General features: G+C 42.6%; 1 protein-coding gene across 3 annotated transcripts; it reads right to left on the bottom strand.

Moving 5' to 3' along the window:
- Nucleotides 1–4050: 4050 nt before the first annotated feature.
- On the bottom strand, nt 4051–13561 carry tmem200a (transmembrane protein 200A). 3 transcript variants are annotated; one of them, XM_026931179.3, is made up of 2 exons: nt 12914–13561; nt 4051–6066 (listed from the first exon to the last, which is right to left on the bottom strand). In XM_026931179.3, the coding sequence occupies exon 2, from the start codon at nt 6044–6046 to the stop codon at nt 4541–4543; it is 1506 nt and encodes a 501-aa protein (XP_026786980.1). In that variant the 5' UTR covers nt 6047–6066; nt 12914–13561; the 3' UTR covers nt 4051–4540. The 3 variants fall into 3 exon arrangements, with proteins under 3 accessions (XP_026786980.1, XP_053087686.1, XP_034157876.1); XM_053231711.1 differs by having other exon boundaries at nt 12642–13560; XM_034301985.2 differs by lacking the exon at nt 12914–13561 and adding an exon at nt 6184–12228.
- Nucleotides 13562–17797: the final 4236 nt, after the last annotated feature.

Here is a 17797-nt window from a genome sequence, read left to right as displayed (position 1 = left end):
CGTTTAGAAACGTGTTGTTTTGGCAAGTTTGAGTGGAATATTTCCAGAATGCTTATTTATTTACCACAAGCCCATGTCTTTCATTGCTGGACACAAACTGAGAGGTCACAAGCAGCTTAAAAGGTGTAAAGATAAAAAGGTCACTCAATAAGATCAGGAGCAGCTCCACACTGGCCCTAATGCTGGATGAGATCATGAAGATGTATTTATTAGAACGTAGAGAACTTTATGCAGAATTATCCTAAGCTCATGTGAGTGGTGCATTAAAAGATTTCTGTCATGGCCAGGAAGAGACATTATTAAAGCCACTCAGTATCCGGGTCGATAAAATGACATTAAAAATAGAGGCAGTGGTTAGAGGCAGGAATCAGGGAGAGATATCAGGAAGGCAGGGTGCTGACGCACTTCAGGGTTTGTCCTTGACTTGTTCCTGCATGGCGTCTCTAATGATGTCCTTCAGAGCGGGCGTCCTGCAGAGCACTGTCTTTGACGTCAGGTAGGTGAGTGGCAGGAGTCCTGCTGTTGCCATGGTGAGCTTCTGGTGCTCCGATGGTGAAATGAACGAGCGATGGTGAAATAAAACCACAAGCATCCAGATCACTTCACAGAACACCGAAAAGGAATGACATGAGGAGGATAAAACGTATAAAAGAAGATTTACATAAAGTTAAAAATGAGTAATCGTAGAAAGTAAAAGTAAAAACATAGTTACATGGTGCTAAAATAATTATTTCAGTTGAGCCTGATGGTCAGGTTTCCACAAACTTTTGGCCATATTGGACTTTTGTATTACAGCAAAAATACTGAACAGAAAAACTTGTTCGTTTGTCCCATTGTATCGTTTATTAGATCTAGCACCTCATGAAAGCAAGTATACATGGAGATAAGAAGAATAACCCACTTGGGGACATGCAGTAATAGGAAAACAATCATCTTCAGGGTGGGAGCAGTAACTACACTTCTACACACCACCGTAGTGTTGATTATTTTCCCACAACAGCACCACACACAGTGTTTTATTCCTTACACGTTACAGCATGACTTCACGAACATCTTAACGTTGTTACTCTGTGATTTGTTACTGGTTTTCTGCTAACCGGCGTCTCAAGTATCTTTGCGAAGGGATGACTTTCTTTGGAGAAGAAAATCTATGGATGCTCAGGGGTTATTTCTTAAAGGCTCTGACTTGGAACCCTGTTCTAGGGTTCTACATAGAACCTTGCACAGTTGGCTGAAGCATTAAAGCCAGGGCTTCACGTGTGTTAAGCCAGCACTTTTCTGAGAAGCTGAGCAGTCTGCAGATGAAATGAAGCATTACAGTGAGTTTCTTCAGAGCTTTGAAGGCAGTTCAGGGTGGTCCTGAACATCTCAGGAACCAAAATCCAGGATCATGGACAAGAACATGGACAAGATTCAGAACTCTGTAAAAAGAGAAACCTCAAAAACAATTACATTTGAAAGAATTGAAATTAAAAAACTGTTTATTTTCTCAAAATGAGATTATCCTATAATCGTATTAGGGAGATTTGTTAACTTTTTAATTAGGTTTTGAGATCAGTAAAGCTCTATAACAGCGATTAGAGTCAGTATTCAAGAATTCTCTTCACAAACAGGAAATAAATTCTCTCCTGAAGCACAGTCTTGGTATATTTATAGGTTGTTATTGTTCTAATTATGAATCATGATGCATTAATCAGGTGCATTTCGCTGCTGCGGATGGAATCTTATTAACCTTTTAAACTCTGTGTGATTTATAAGGTGGGATGTAATACGTAGCGCATTTGCAGCACTGCACTAACACGTTCCATATTCATCGTAATATTTGTTAGTACTTCCTTTATTGACCATAAAACTCAGGAACTGTGCATCACAGTGACTCTCTCGACTGAGAGATTAGATATGCTGGGTATAATAACTCATGCGTCTTGTAGAGCAGATACGAGTGAGATATTCTGCAGGGTTTTTTTTATATTATTATTATTATTATTTTGCGCAGCAGCTGAGGATGAACCTTGTCACCCAAAGCAATTTACAGATGCTGACTGAAGAGTCTGTCTTATTCCAGCGACTTGGGGCTGGAGCTGGACTCTTCAGTTCACACCCTGACCACTGAAGTGCCAGGGTTTTAATATCAGCACGAGAGGGACGAGGGCTCCTTTTTAGAGCAGCTGGAGTTATTTAAAATGCACTTAGCCTTTCATTACAGAACTGATTTGTTTTGGAACTTTAGGAATGTCGACTGGAGCGTTATATAAACCAAACGCCATCCTTTTTTATTCATACAGATCATGTATAATTCTTTCTAATAAGGAGATGAGACTTTTGAATGTTCAGGCTCTTTTTTCTGTTCTGTTGCTGTACTGTGCATTCCTTTATTCCCGTAGACGCCATGACGAGGTTTGTGGACTGTTTTCGGATTGGCTGTTCATCTGCAAATGGTGAAAGTGTCTCGTTGGGAGAGGAGTTTGGCAGCGATCGTGTTGGTCCTCCCAGAGCAGCCGATGATGATAAACACGGGAAAGCTGTTCACTTTCTTGCCAAGAGGCAGAAAGTTTTCTCAGCTGTGTCACAGAACTCGAGAGACGGAGAGACGGAGAGAGGGAGGAGGGAGGATTGTGTTCGCCTTTACTCACTTATAAGGGAATGATTTACTAAACAACTTAAAACGAATAAACTACTCTGATTGACTGGTGTTTTGACATCTAGGTTAAGACTAATTGCCCAATAAACATTCCCTAGTAACCCAGAAAGTAAAGCAAATCATGAACAAACGTAGTAGCTAATTCAACCTGTGCTTTGTTACTAACGGATGAAGAACCGCTTTACCACGTTATACACTATTCACTTTTACCCAAGGGTCAGGATTAGCACATTATTCCTGTTAATAGCTAGCGCTGAACTTCCAGTAGTTAGCATAGAAATCAATCAATCGGCAAACAAGAAAATCATTTCCATACACGTTGAAGGCAGCAGTGTATAAATCACACGTAAATTTTAAGGATTTAGATACATAGTAAGAACAGCCTCCTCAAAAATCTTAATGTAGTCTTACATATTTAAAAATCAAGAGAAAATCTAACCATTTATATAACTTCTATGTGAAATAGGTACGAGATAACCTACTTGTTATGTCCCATTATGCAAGCTGGTTAAGATGGCCTGTGCAGGTTGTGTGTAAGGAATAAAACACTTGGTGTTGTACTGTTATAGAAAAATAATCAACAAAGGGATGGTGTGATGATGCAGAGTTACTGCTACCACCCTGTAGTACCCAAGGGTTTTATTCCTTTTACACCACAGCAATTTGCTGATAGATTTTTTTATGTATTAAACAACAACATACAATAAACAACAAACAACAGCAATACTTTTTATCCATTTATACTGACATTTCATGTTGCGAAAAGTCCGTGGAACAAGTCAATAAAAAAAGTTAGTGTATTTTACCGGAAAACCTCAAAGATGTCGGAAAACTTAAAGTTCCAGCTTTACCTCTGACTGTTACGAAGCGCTGACACTGGAGACTCCTTCCATACATGTTAAACAAACATCTCCTTACTGAAAACCTTCACCATGCCAAAGACTACAAGTGTTTTTAATCCATTATTATTGGAGCTTCCACTGTACAAGTCTCTGTGAATGAGTGGTTACTATAGAAACGATAACGTATTAGAACGAGTGCGTTAATATAAAGCTGTGATTTGCAGCTGCACTACTGTCAGAGCTGCTGTTATAGAAAATTAATCAACACCTTCTGACCAATCACAATCCAAAACTCATCAGCAGTGTGGTATATACATATATATATACGTATGTATGTGGTATACATGTATATATAAATACACACATCATACTGAGACCTTCAAGATCTTCTGATTAGCTTTGCTGAAGCTGTATGTGTGGTGAAGAACATGAGTTTTTGACTCCATGAATTTTTCTGATTTTTCTGGCAAGACCACCAAGGAGGATATGACATTTGCTAGAATTCTCCAGGCAAGATTTGAAGCGCTTTTATGTTGGCGTCGACTGTAAAACATATAAAACACTGTGTTGTGTGAAAAGTTTACTTTTATTCTGAGAAACAGATAAATAATACATTGAAGACTCTTGTTCAAAAATAGCCATGTGTGTTTTTTGTTGTTGTTTTTGAACAATAAATTATTTAAAACCTCATAGCAAAATAATTGTCCATCTCTGGTACAACAATGCACACACTCTCTACACACAACTAACAACAGGTCCTGTATCAACGTTTATCAAGTACAGAAACGTACTAAAATGCATTTAACAAATTTAACAAATGACACAGCTATTACATCACGGTCTATTTACAGTGGTTCACCTGTGAGTTCTTGTTTCCGGGGTTAAAAATCCACACGCTTTGTTTTAGAAATGCTCTGTCTATCAGAATATCCACCTGAGCTTGCAGTCCATGGGACTTGTGTTTCTGAAATTCACAACCACTTCAACAATGGCAAAACAACAAAAAGTCTTTACATATATATTGCAGAGGGATGAGGATGTGTGCACGAGGTGTCCCTTAAAATCTGGTCTCAGACGTCCCTCTTTTCAGAGTGCTGCTCATAAACTCATCATGCTCAAAACTCAGATTGTTGTGTGACCTTGAGATCATGAGTAGTTTCTCTTTTTTGGTGTAATCCCGCTTAACAGCCACTGGGGGCACCAGCAGCCTGTCCATCGGGTCTTCTTTGTTCTCCAGTTTGGTGTAGCCTTTGCTGTTGCTGCGATCCAGCCTGGGCCAGCTGGGGTGCTTGCGCTGCTCCGGTTGTACGGTCAGCATGGTGGGACCTCGTTCCAGGTCCAGAGACTTGGAGTGAGCCGACAGCATGTGGAGAGAATTGTTAGAGCCAAAGTCTTTCCGGTCTGCTCCAGGAGACAGGAATCGGCTACTGGTGGATCCAGGGGACAGGGAGGACGGTGAAGCAGATGCTGATGCATACGCAGGGGATTCTGTAACTGTAGAGTTACTCCGGAGCAACGTTGTACTGGGAGGCTTGAAGGCTTTCGAGATATCTGGAATAGGTACGGTTAAGGAATCCATGGATGAAGGTCTTGATCTGTCTCGTAGCTGCTCAGAGTCCTCAGTTATGTTGTCAATGTCAGGCTCGTCGATCACGCAGTTGTTGAGTTTGATGACAGGAAGCGTGAAGGCGCTAATGGAGGATGATACAATGGAGCGCGTCTGGCACTTCTTCAGATCATTACGCTTGTCTTCCCAGTGACGCATCCCTTCTGGTTGGAACCCGAATATCGATCCGGAATGTTCCCTATATCCAGGCGACAACAAGCTCGAGCCTACTTCGCTCATTAGACCTTCCTCATCTTCAGCTGAGCTCGTGCGGCGGGACAGTCGTACATCACCGCCCAGTCCGGAGAATGTCAGCAGTGTGTTAGCGGCTAGCCGCGAGGTGTACTGACTGTCCTGACCAAAAGAGCGGATCTCGTGGTCAACATAGGGACCTGTGTAGGCCCCGTTCATACACTTCTGCTCTTGTAATCTCAGGCTGTGGATGTCTATGACAGTTGAGTACATGTCCCTCATATGGATGACCTTTGTTTCTCGGTCCCTGTTCTCGTGTAAGATAGCGTTTGCGCAGATGAAGATAAATATCCCAATGCCCATCGTAAATGGTCCGAGCATCTTCATTTTCTCTGAGTGCAAGTGCTGCTCAAAGAACTGCGCCACCTTTCCCACCTGCTCCTGCGCCGCTGCCGCCTGCGTGTCGTTCCCCGAGTGTTTGCTCTCGGGTGTCCTCTGGTGGTCCTTGTGAGGCCAGTACCCCATTACAGCCATGGCAATACCAACCATCAAAATCAGGACTCCAAGGACTAGAAAGAAACCAGAGGCGGAATACAGGCGGATTTTTCCACGCACCACGACGATATCCGTGCGGGGTTTTCTTTTCAGACGTTTCTTCTCAGGAGGAGGGACAGGGGACTGGATGGGCAGGTGATGCTGGGAGCGGGCAGAGTCCTGCCTCTTCAGGGCTGCAAGGCCCGTGATCACGCCCCCAGTCGCAATCATCGCTACGACAACACACAGGCCTGGAAAAACAAACAAAGAGCATATATTGAGATGAGTGAGATGCTGTATCCTTGCTCACAGGCACCTCTTTGTCTTTGTTTAGACAGTACTAGTGTAGGCGTAACGGATGCATTAACCTTTAGGAAAAGGGTTTAGCAGATAGACTCAACCACCTCCATCTTGGCAGGAATTATGCCAGCTGTGCTGCGAATTAAACCCTCTGATTAAACCAAGACAAAAAACTACATTCATGAAAAATCGTGCATGTTTTTGTTGTGGTTTCTGCCACAGAAAAAGGCACGGTGTTACTGCTTAATTAGACATTGCATTAAAGCAGCAGGAAACAGCAGAAATACACACATTTATAATGCAGGCCATTATTTCCGTAGCTCTCTTTCTCTTCTATAAATACTAGATCATGATTCTACAAATATAGCAACCAGTCATGAACAGGAAATGACAAGCCTGGCGATGTGAATGAAACAGCTGAGCACACAAAGACCAATGAATCAGGATGGTATCTCCAAATATACCGAATATATCATTAACTTAATATTGTCGCATTTTACTGACTTCCCAGTCGAGAAAATATCCCATCATGCTACTCGTATGTACAGATGTACAGATGTGGGAGGAGTGAGAGGAATACTGTTGAATTAAATATAAATATTTTCGCATCAATTTGATCTCAGGCTTAGCTTCAACACCAATTCCCAACCTTCCTTCATCTTTGGAGACCACCATTTTACTGAATTTATTTTCAAGACTGGAAGACTAGGGTATAAAACATACAGGTTTTATTAAAAGTCCCAACCTGATATAACAACAGCATAAGACATATGCTAAAAACAACCTTATCTGACGTTATAATAATGACGTTGTGATAAATTGTCACAATACACAACAGTCAGATGCTCTGATTAGAAGCAACTGATTAGGCATCAAGTATCGTGATATGATATTTTTGCCATATTGCCCACTCCTTATCCTCAATAGGCCTTGGCTCCACTCTTTTTGAGTCATGAGATCTTTGACCACTGTACAATAACAGTCAAATCCAGCAAGTCTCCACTATTTTCCACAAACTCTGCCAAGTAACACGTCACATATGCCTCGAATGCCAATGTCAACACCATGATCATTTCCCTTGTAGTGACAGTAAACATCTCCGACACAACTGACCGTACGGTGCATATTACTGCAGCCCAGTGTGTACAGAGCCCATCACGAACTGACCGAGCCTCTTATGTAATCATCCGGTGTGCTGAAAGCTCAGCCTTGTTGTCTGAATTGGCAGTGACAGCGCTCATAAAAACCCTCAGGGTCATGAAAAATATACAAACAGCATCGCTTTTCCATCTCCATCTCCATCCCACACAACTACACCGTCACTCAAATAACTGCTGCCAATATTTTCCGCCGTAACGCTGATCCCTGTGGCTGTCTCAGTTCAACCTGCGAAATTCGAACCCTACGTTCCCACTAGCGAGCGACAAAGCGAGAGGCGACTGTTCATTTTCTACGTACATGCACGGCGCAGAGCCAAGTTTCCAGTGACAGCGACATTTGAAATGAGATTTCCTCCAGTCTATGCAAAAGAGGTATGATGCGACAACGGTATAAAACAACAAACAGAAATGATTGGCTCAAATGATTCCTTGGACCGAACCTATGGCGCGTGTGGGCCGACGTTTCTTCAGTTCCCCACTCACAACTTTAGTTCCTACCTGCAATTAGTTCCTGCAAAAATAATGCAAATACAAAAAACCCTTATGAGTGTGGTCTCACCTTAACCCATCATTTCTCACACAACCTCTCATTAAACGTGTATAAAGACATCATGAAGAAGCTTGGGAGGAGATGGTCGGTGCCTCTGGCGAGTGTGCGTGGCTAGTAGCGTTAGCTCGCTTTGCTAATCTAATCTGAGAACGAAGCTAGAACAAAGCCAAGCACGTAACAGCATGGAAATCAAACAACTATTTAATTTGTGTAATGATTTAATTATGAAGTTGGATATAGCTGCTAGTGTTTAGCACGGGAACTAGAGACAACTGACAAATCACAGACAGCAGACAAATTCCAAGCGACTTGTCACTTGCTAGTGTGAAGGAAGGGTTAGAGCGCAGCCATATTTGTCCTTGGAGGAAGTCAGAATGAACTCTTCGACAGTGTTGTTACGTTTGTTGGAGAATTTCTACACTCCACTCTTTCCGCCTCTTTCCTTTCCTCCGGAGTAAAATGAGCAGTCCACTGATTTATCGGAAGGGTCCTCACTTACACGACGCTGGGGAAAAGAGATTCGTCCGTGTCTATGAATCCATACGTCCTAACAGTCGTCACACTGTTGATTGAACTTTTTTTTATTCCTTCTTTATTTATTCTGCATCATCTATCCCTCCTCGCCTTGCTTCATCTCTTTCTCTGTCGCTTTCTCACCCCCTACACTCATCTCCTGGACTGAGAAAGGTTTTTTAGTGGAGTGTGTTCTGCTGTCTGTATCGATTCTCTAATTCGTTAGCAGGAAAATTAGCGGGGGATCCGGGAACGACTTTGACGGAATGCTTATGCGTTGCCTAGGCAACAAGAGCCAGCCTGGGGAAGTTTTTTTTTTTTTTTTTTTTTGCGAACGGGAGCGTGGGTGCGCGACGTGATTGTAAGTGTAGCACAAGCTCGAGAGGAAAAAAAACCCAGGATGATGTCCTTTTGTGCACTACAGACTGTTTGGTTTCAGACTCTGAAACGCTGTCGTGTGATTATTCACCGAGACAACAATGCCAGCGCGCCATGCCAGACATCATAACACAGGTTTACTTTATAGTCAGAAGTTGGCATGGTAAAATGTTTTTCTCATTTGACTACATAAGCTAATCTAATGCAGGACCAGCTGGGTTTCATTAACCGATTTAGCAGCAAGAAAGAAGCCCAGACTTCAGGAATTATGCTTTAAAAAGAATTTCTGATGACGCAAACATCGAGCCTTCTTAGCACTTAGTATAATTTCAATATGCAGATGACTTCATGCTGACTTGGCAAGTTGCATGTCTTTAATATCCCCGAGCAGTGTGTGTGTGTGCGTGTGTGAGAGACACACAGAGAGAGAGCAGAATCTGTGATCCTGGCATGTTGACAGGCGTTCTTTCCCGAGGCGGACCGCTTAATGCTTTAGCGCACTTCTGCTTACGGACTTCGTGCGCAGAAAATCTACTTTGAAGGGTGACTGAGCAGTGGGAAGAACATTTACACACACACACACACACACACACACACACACACACACACAGCGAAGGGCATGGATGGACCATACACACTGCTCATGTGAACCAATAAAGTGGAATTAGTAATAAGTAATAATTATAAAAATAATAACTCTGAATTGGTTGAAAAGGGGGCGGGGTTTCTGGTTTTTTGGGCGTCTCTCACCAGACGGACAGCGTGTCGGTGGATTCAACACCAACAAATGGATCTCAGAACTCAGCACAACTTCCACCCACACGCCAGAGATCACAAGCTGGCTCGCTCCTGTTCTCCATCTCACACACACACACACACACACACACACGCGCATTCAGACTGGGAAAGAGAGTGGGTGCTTCCACGCTTTTGATGTTGACTTCATGAAAAACTCATCACACAGCAGCAGCAGCAGGGTGGAGATTAAGAGCGAGAGAGAGAGAGAGAGAGAGAGAGAGAGAGAAATGGGAACACGCCGTCTCTCTCTCTCTCTCCAGGTTCTGCGTAAAGCTTTTCTGGATTATTGCTCATGGTTTCAGGAGTTTAACGTTTAGCTCTTGGGAACTCTGAACTGCAGGACTTAAACTGTTGGCTAATAATGAAAAGTAAATATTACTGTTTTGTGAGAAGTATTCAGATACTTGTTTGGAAAAAAATGGCAAATACTTCGAGCTGCATTAGGTTAGATTAGTCCTTTTTTTTAACATTAGGTCTCTAACAGTTAGGAGGATTCGACGTCTGAATGATTCCCGCCCATGTTCACGAAGCCCCGCCCCAGGATCCCAGGTGGCCTGTATAGTGTCTGTAAAATGACTGACAGGAAACACAATCCAAACACAAACACAAATGGGGTTTCTCAGCGAGTTTTGCTAAGGCCACGGCGTAACCCATTGTTTTTGTAATCATGTTTTACATATCCTCCAGGTTTGTACAAGACAGGAATAAAAAACCTATTGCACCTTTAAAGCCTGTAACACTGTTCAGCAGCAGCAGTTTAATTATTTATCCAAAGCACATTAAAGTTAAACTTCACTGAAACGCATTAAATATGTTCATAGTGAAAGTTTGTGATGTGTTTAATAATTCTGGCACTAATTTGTTGGTGTTGTATTTTTGTTACTCCTGTGAGACGTTAGCGGGTGTGTCTCACCGGCGGACATTTTGTTATTGTTATTGTTATTATTATTGTTAGTGGAGCTCCAATGGAGTTTAACATGAGAAAAAATCTGCAGTTAGCTCCTATGAACAAAATGAGCAAGAGCTTCTTTTCTCGAAACTCAATGTCCTGTTACACTCAACATTGTGTTAATGAGAAATGCAGCGCAGACGTAGCGGAGACGATGCAGCTACACAACACTGAGCTACGGCAGAAACTCGGCTCAGCTAGTTAGCGGTTTACGACATGTTGAGTGTGATGGCGTAAACACTGACCGCAGGTCGTTTTTAATGTTTAGTGTAAATTCTCCCAGGAACGAGCGATTTCCGAATTCAGACGAGACGAACGGCTCAAAGGGGAACCTAATTATTTTATAATTCTGCAATAACATGAAAAATGTGGTTTAAATCAAGACCACGAACTCAAATTCCTTTAAACTATAACTCAACTTCTACAAAGAAATGATTATATAATGCACGGAATACAAAGCTAACAATAAAATAGCTTTACTGCATCGCGTTACTTTGGTAATCTCTTCCACCTGAGCATCTCATTTAGCAAACAGACTTCAGCGTAAACTTCAGTACTTCAAAACTCTCTGTTTAAAGGCAACAGCAGGGCAGAAATGAAGATGGAGAGGATGGAATGGCCATTTGTACGTTTGTTACGTAAAACATAACAGGTGTGCACTAAACCTGCAAGATACGGATAAATCTTACTGCAAGCTACAAAAAATGTGAAATAGTTACAGATTGGTTTGCATTATTTTGACAAATCAACACAATCCTGTGGTTCAGACTCACTGATCTAAGAATCTATATAGAGTTCCTAATGCTGAAGATCGAGTCAGGACGGAACAAACGTTTAACCCAGCGCATGACAAGATCAAGACGTGTGACCTGAAGACCGATGTTGCGTTCTACAGCACGGGGATTAGCGGAAGTAAAGGAACTGGTTATATGATGGAGAAAAAGCGATCAGTGCCCGCACGGTTAGACGGAGCTGATTACGCTTTCCACGTTAATCATGCTAGACTTTACAATAACTCAGTGCTTCAGCTGGAGGATGATCTGCTCTGACTGGTGTGTCAGTCTCAGAGCTTCAGATTATTCCAGATTAGTTCCAGTTGGAGGATCCGAGAGCGCCAAAAACACACGTCATGCAGCGTCACTAATGATGAAGCTACCTCAATGGCCATCATAGTGCTTTAACAGGAAAAATCAACCGCGCAGAATGAACAAATTACACGATAAACGACGGCAGAGACGTTTTACTGAGTGATTAAACGCTTCCACGGCAGCAGCGCTGCTCCTCGTACAGCTATCCATCAGGACTACACTGAGAGCCTCTGAACAAGCTGCATCGTTTCTGTGGTGACGCTGAGGAGCGTGTAACTTCAACAGCTCTGAACGATTCGGAGGGTTTCGTGAATCCCAGAGTTGGTGGATTTTTAACGAGAGGAAAGCTGAGACTGAGCTCTGAGATCTGAGATCTTCATTTCTCACCAGCTCCCGAGCTTCACCACGATCATCTCCTCCAATCTCGGCAATCTCTTCAGCATTGCTCATCGAGTGGCAGATTTTAAAAAGTGTCTGACTTCAGATCTTTAGGACGAGAGGAAGATCTTTAGGAGGGGTTTTCCATCACTGACCTTCCAGGCGTCCACTTTCTTCATGAAACGCAAGACAAAAGCGACTTTATAATAAAGAGTACTTTATTAATTTTGAGGAAACTGATCAAATCCGCAGCAGGACACCAGACCACTGACTGAATACCGAATTTTCATTTTCAGTTAATAAACAAAAGTTTACTAACTCCTGGGAGACTGAGGGGAAACCTGCACATCTGATCTTTACGCGAATGTCGTCAGTACATTAAGTGTGTCAGGCTTATAAGCATTTAATATTTTTAAATTCTGAATTTAAAAAATCTTATATCGGCTAATATTCTAATACATTTTTCCATAATGCAGCTCAGATGTTACTGTTTTGTTTTTATTCTTTTTTTTCTCTAATTTTTGGTGAATAAATCATCATCGAGCCACTGACTGAATGTAAGATTGTTTTCTTTTTTACTTTCTTTAACATTTGCATTAATTATAAATGCTGAATAACAACAAATAAAATTTCTGATTATAATATTTACATTATTTTGAACCATAATGCAGCTCGAGTGTTATTTTCTTGTTTCAGAAAAACAAAAACTCACTGGTAGGTGACAATATCCTCAGGTTTGAAGGTCATGAGGATGAAGTTCCTGCTGTACACTCTTAGAAAATAAAGGTTCCTCAGAGGTTCTTTGGAGGGCTGGAGGTTGTAGCTTTGTTTACGGGGTGTGTGTGAGAGGCTTCTCTCTAGGCTTCTCTCCTGGACCTCCAAGCCGAAGAACCCTTTTCTGTGAGCTGAATTTATGAACTCGACCTCTTTTTTTTTTAAGAGTGTACTTCAGAAAGTTTGATGGTGATGATGTCAGGAGCTCACCTTCTCTGCGCTTGATTAGTGTTATTATTATTTATTATGATTTAGGCATCATGCAAGCGCGCGTTTCCTCCTTCTTCATCCTAATTCACATCAGTGTGCACGTGAAGGAAAAGGCTTCCCAGAGAACAAGTCGTGGATCCCGGCGCGCGCGTCTGCCCTCTCTCTCTCTCTCTCTTTCTTTCTCTCCCTCTCTCTGTCTCTCTCTCTGTCTTTCCAAAATCGCATCTCCAAAGCGCGCGCGGCGCAAAAACGTGAGACACTCGCATGGCACGCGCTTCAGGGATTTCCTCCGGACGCGTGCATCCTCTTTCTTAACACGCATCACGTGTCCACTCTGTCCTTCTGTCCTTCTGTCCTCCTCCGGGTCGCGTGAAGCTTCTCCACAAGTTCATCCGTCCATCCGTAAACTAACGCGCGCGCAGCAACAACAACAACAACAACAACAACAACTAAACCCGAATCAGATCTTTTCCTGCTCCGACTCGTCTAACGCGCACGAGCTCATCTCCACTCTTTCCTACTTTCTGTATTTTTGACGTCATCACCGCGATAAGAGTTCCGTTTCAGCGTTGTCTTGGAGACTGCCACGTTAGATGATGCGCGAGCCGTTTCTAAACGAGGAAGAGGAGGAGGAAGAGGAGGAGGAGGAGGAGAAAGAAGAGGAGGAGGAGGAGGAGGAGGAGGAAGGAAGGAAGGAGGGGGCGCGCGCGTGCAAGGTTGCCAGATTGGCTTGTTCCAGACCAAATCAATGTTTGTTTGTTTTTTTTTTGTTTGTTTGTTTTTTTTCACCTTTATGAGAAGTATAAGCTCATCCCACAGAGCTGGATTCTGATTGGTCAGAAGATGTTGATTAGCTTTCTATAAAGTAGTGCAGCTGCAAATCACAGCTACTAATACAGCATCGCATCCGTATCGTATCGTTCAGCTCAGCGTATAGGTTTATGCAACATTTAGGGAAGGAGTCTCCAGTGTCAGCGCTTTGTTGCAGTCGGAGGTGAAAAAGGTGTAACTTCGGGGAAAGAGGAGTTTCCACTTGTCCACAGGAGCAGCGACGCAAAGCTGCAGCTGTTCAACAAATATTAATCTTCACAAAGTCTTCCTTCACGACTCCATACATTTTAAACTCTGCTGAAATGCTAATTTCCTCTTCTTTTACAGATGTAAACCACTGTTCTGCTGATTTACTCGTCTTTCCAGATGTTGCATAATCGTCCACAGAGTTATTACTGCACCAAGTGGCCAAGCAGGAACACGGCACCAAGCGCTAGAGCCACAGGGGCAGGAGTCACGCTGCCCCCTGCTCACCTTCAGAGGAGGAGGCAGTTAATCCCAGGGTTGCCAGATTGGGTTATTTGGGTTAAAAATACTCCAGGACCACCGAGACCTTGCTTTATAGCAAAGAATCTGCATTAAATCTCTATAAGTGCAGACTGTGTGTATGATGTACAGGACCATTTCTATTGTACGATACAGTACAGTATATTACAAAGATTAGGAAAGGGAAAAGGGGGTTATGAAGTGGATGATATCTGTACATCAGAAATGCATGTGCACCACAGTCACCTCACAAACAAGGGCTGAGAAGAAGAAGAAAACAAACGTGGCTCCATTTTCCAGTGCTCACATTGTTCAGGACTTTTGTGTGGTTTTTGAGGTGTAGGTGTAGCTGGGCTGAAACCTGGCAACCCTGGTTAATGATATGAGCTGCTGTGTGTGTGCCTCGACGGGAAACACACCTGCTGTATCACATACACAAACATACGTCTGAAACCGCTCACAATGAGCTGCTAGACTGTGTGCTGAACGACTGCATGTCGCCTCTCCACTGCAGTACATTGTGTAGTTACGCTATAAATGCACTAGAGAGTAGCCTGTAGCATAAATAACGTGGGATAGCATCTCAACTTTGCCTTGTTCGAGGCTACGCCATTACTCATGTCCTGCAACACCTAAATCTGTGATCACGAGCCTCTGTTGCATAACAATCTGCGTTTTTTTTTTCTTATTAACCTCAAGAGAGAGAGAGAGAGAGAGAGAATAAAGAGAGGCAGGTGAGAGAACGACTGTTTATAGCTGCTATAAGCTAAAGTCAGGCTTGTTACAGCAGCGAAGTTCCACAATATTAAATGTAATATTAAATATTAACGTAAGTCATGTTTTCAGTGTATAAAAACGGTCCGTAACCCATAAGTTTTCGATGCGCATCATTAAAACTGAATTGAAATGGAAAAGAAAAACTTGCCAAAAAAGATGCAAAAAAAAAAATCCCCCAAAATATCTCCACTGTTTGACGTGACGTCACGTTTCGTGTTGCGATGTGAAATAAGAAAACCATTCCGACAATTCTGATTTGTACGCTGTGTTTACGAGTTAATTCACCAAACGATAGCTTATTATTGAGCTATTTATCACACAGCGTATTATTCAGGAGTTATTCTGAATTACTCAGTAACTACAGTGAGACTGGGATAGGAAGGTAAGGTGAGGTGAAGAGAATATTTGGATATTTTTGCGTTTCATTTTCGGCTGAACTTTTCCTGCGAGTTGCGTTAGGAACGTCGGAGCAGAAGGACAACTCTAGTCCAGGTCTCATCAGGAACATCCTTTTTTTTTTTTTTTTTTTTTTTTTGCATGCTCTGGAATCTACGTTAGCTCCGACACACAGTTTAGTTTGGTTTTAATGAGGAGAGTTTCTGAGTAGCTGAAACAGGAAGGAGGGGGAGGGGGTTTCCACCGTGCAAATGCAAAGCAGCTGTGAATCGCCCTTCTATCAACACGAGGGTGAAACCTCCTTATCTAAGAGATTACAGATGTCTGGAGCTCACTTTCCTGTGTTTAGGCATCGCATAGTGGCCTTCAAAGAGCACAAAAATGCATGCAAACAAATAGACTGTAGCATAAGAACACACACACACAGACACACACACACACATTTCCTCTCAGGGCATGGAGGAAAATATTTATAAAATTATAAGACGTATGATACACAACCCTCTCATTTTCAATCCCACTGAAGGATTGAGCTAAACAGAAAGACTCGAAATTACAATCATCTGTTTTCCTGCTCGAGGACAGTTAGCTGCCTCCTCAGTGTGTGTGTGTGTGTGTGTGTGTGTGTGTGTGTGTGTGTGGGTGGGTGTGTGTGTGTGTGTGTGGTTGCCATTTCTCCTCAGAGAAAACAATTTCTTTCCATTTTTTCCCCTAACTAAACACTAGTTGCTTTTTATGGCACAAAAAAAACCCTGAGCCCAAACTGGGATGTCTTTATTTAGTTTATTAAATAAATTTCCAAAATAATTATGCTGTTGTTTTCATGATCTCAAGAGCTCATAGCTCAGCTTCTTTCTGGGGGTTTCCGCTCCTTTGCTGTCCTCATTAATACGCAAGTGTGCTATGATTGTTTTTCGTTTTCAAAAAAGGATAAAGCAACAGATATGAAGCTAAAGCTATGGAAGGAGTCTCCAGTGTCAGTACTTTAAAAAAACAGATTAAAATGCATGTGATCATTACGTAATTGTTGATTTGGTGAAGGTTTCTTTTTATTCGTTGATACGGTTAACGTTTCTGAGAGGAGTCTCCAGCGTCAGCGCTTTGTAACAGTCACAGAGGTAAAGCTGGAACAATCGTTAGTTTCCTACATCATCACACCTCAGTGTGTTTTACTCCTTAACTGATCATTGGTGCTGTGATCATTGGGTTTGTAACATTAATCATCGCAATACAGGAGAAATGTAGCTAGCTAGCTGATTCAACGTCCAACTTTATCCGCTCCACAGCTCCCAGACTGACTCTAGCTTTACTTCATTAAGGTTCGTTAACAGATGTTATCTGGCCCGTGGAGTTTCCATTAGAATGTACGATCGCAGGCTCTCCAGCCAACACCTCGCAATTCTTCCTTTCACCTGAAGGTGGCAGCAGACTGTGTTAACACTTAACATTCAAGATTCAAGATTCAAAGAACTTTATTAATCCCAGGGGGAAATTGCTTTGCCATGTTACAATTGCTACAAATGAAAGAGCCTTTTTCTCTCTGACTCCACCTGCAAATGAATTTACTGAATGATTTATATAGTCATGGCTACCGACAAAAACAGGGAGAAGGGGCGGATTCCAAAGAGCTAGAAACCACTAAGCCTGGAAAACCTTTTGTGAATTCTTGAAGGAGTCGTTAACGAAAGTGGATATATATATATGTATGTATATATAAACTGATTTTTTTGTTTTGTTTTTCCACCATGTTTGCGTTTCTGAGCAGGGAAGATAAGGCGTGTATTTATAAGTATTTATAAGACTGACCTATGGTTTTTTCAGTTAATTTTATTTCTCAGGAGTACGACACACTTGCTTTAAACAGACTGACTTTTACACATTTATTTGTAAATCTCATCACAAATCAACGCTTTCAATCACACTCAGCTTTCTTAAACTCGCTCGCTGGCCTCTGGAGCTGCTCCTCGTCCCAGAAAATACCACACTACAAGCTAGCTACAAACTACAAACCTGCAGTTTAGCCCTGGCCCATGGCGTGAAGGAAAAGGTTCAGAGAACGTGCTAAAAGCTTTTGTCTGCGGTTGTGGTGTGCGGTGTGTGCGGTTGTGGTGTGAGGTGTGTGCGGTTGTGGTGTGCGGTGTGTGTGGTTGTGGTTGTGGTGTGCGGTGTGTGTGGTTGTGGTGTGCGGTGTGTGTGGTTGTGGTTGTGGTGTGTGTGGTTGTGGTGTGCGGTGGTTGTGGTGTGCGGTGTGTGCGGTTGTGGTGTGCGGTGTGTGTGGTTGTGGTGTGCGGTATGTGTGGTTGTGGTGTGCGGTGAGTGTGGTTGTGGTGTGCGGTATGTGCGGTTGTGGTGTGCGGTGTGTGCGGTTGTGGTGTGCGGTGCGTGTGGTTGTGG

Source organism: Pangasianodon hypophthalmus, chromosome 30 (genome assembly GCF_027358585.1).
Source record: "Pangasianodon hypophthalmus isolate fPanHyp1 chromosome 30, fPanHyp1.pri, whole genome shotgun sequence".
NCBI classification, from domain to species: Eukaryota; Metazoa; Chordata; class Actinopteri; order Siluriformes; family Pangasiidae; genus Pangasianodon; species Pangasianodon hypophthalmus.
This window is presented reverse-complemented; position numbering and strand designations above follow the sequence as displayed.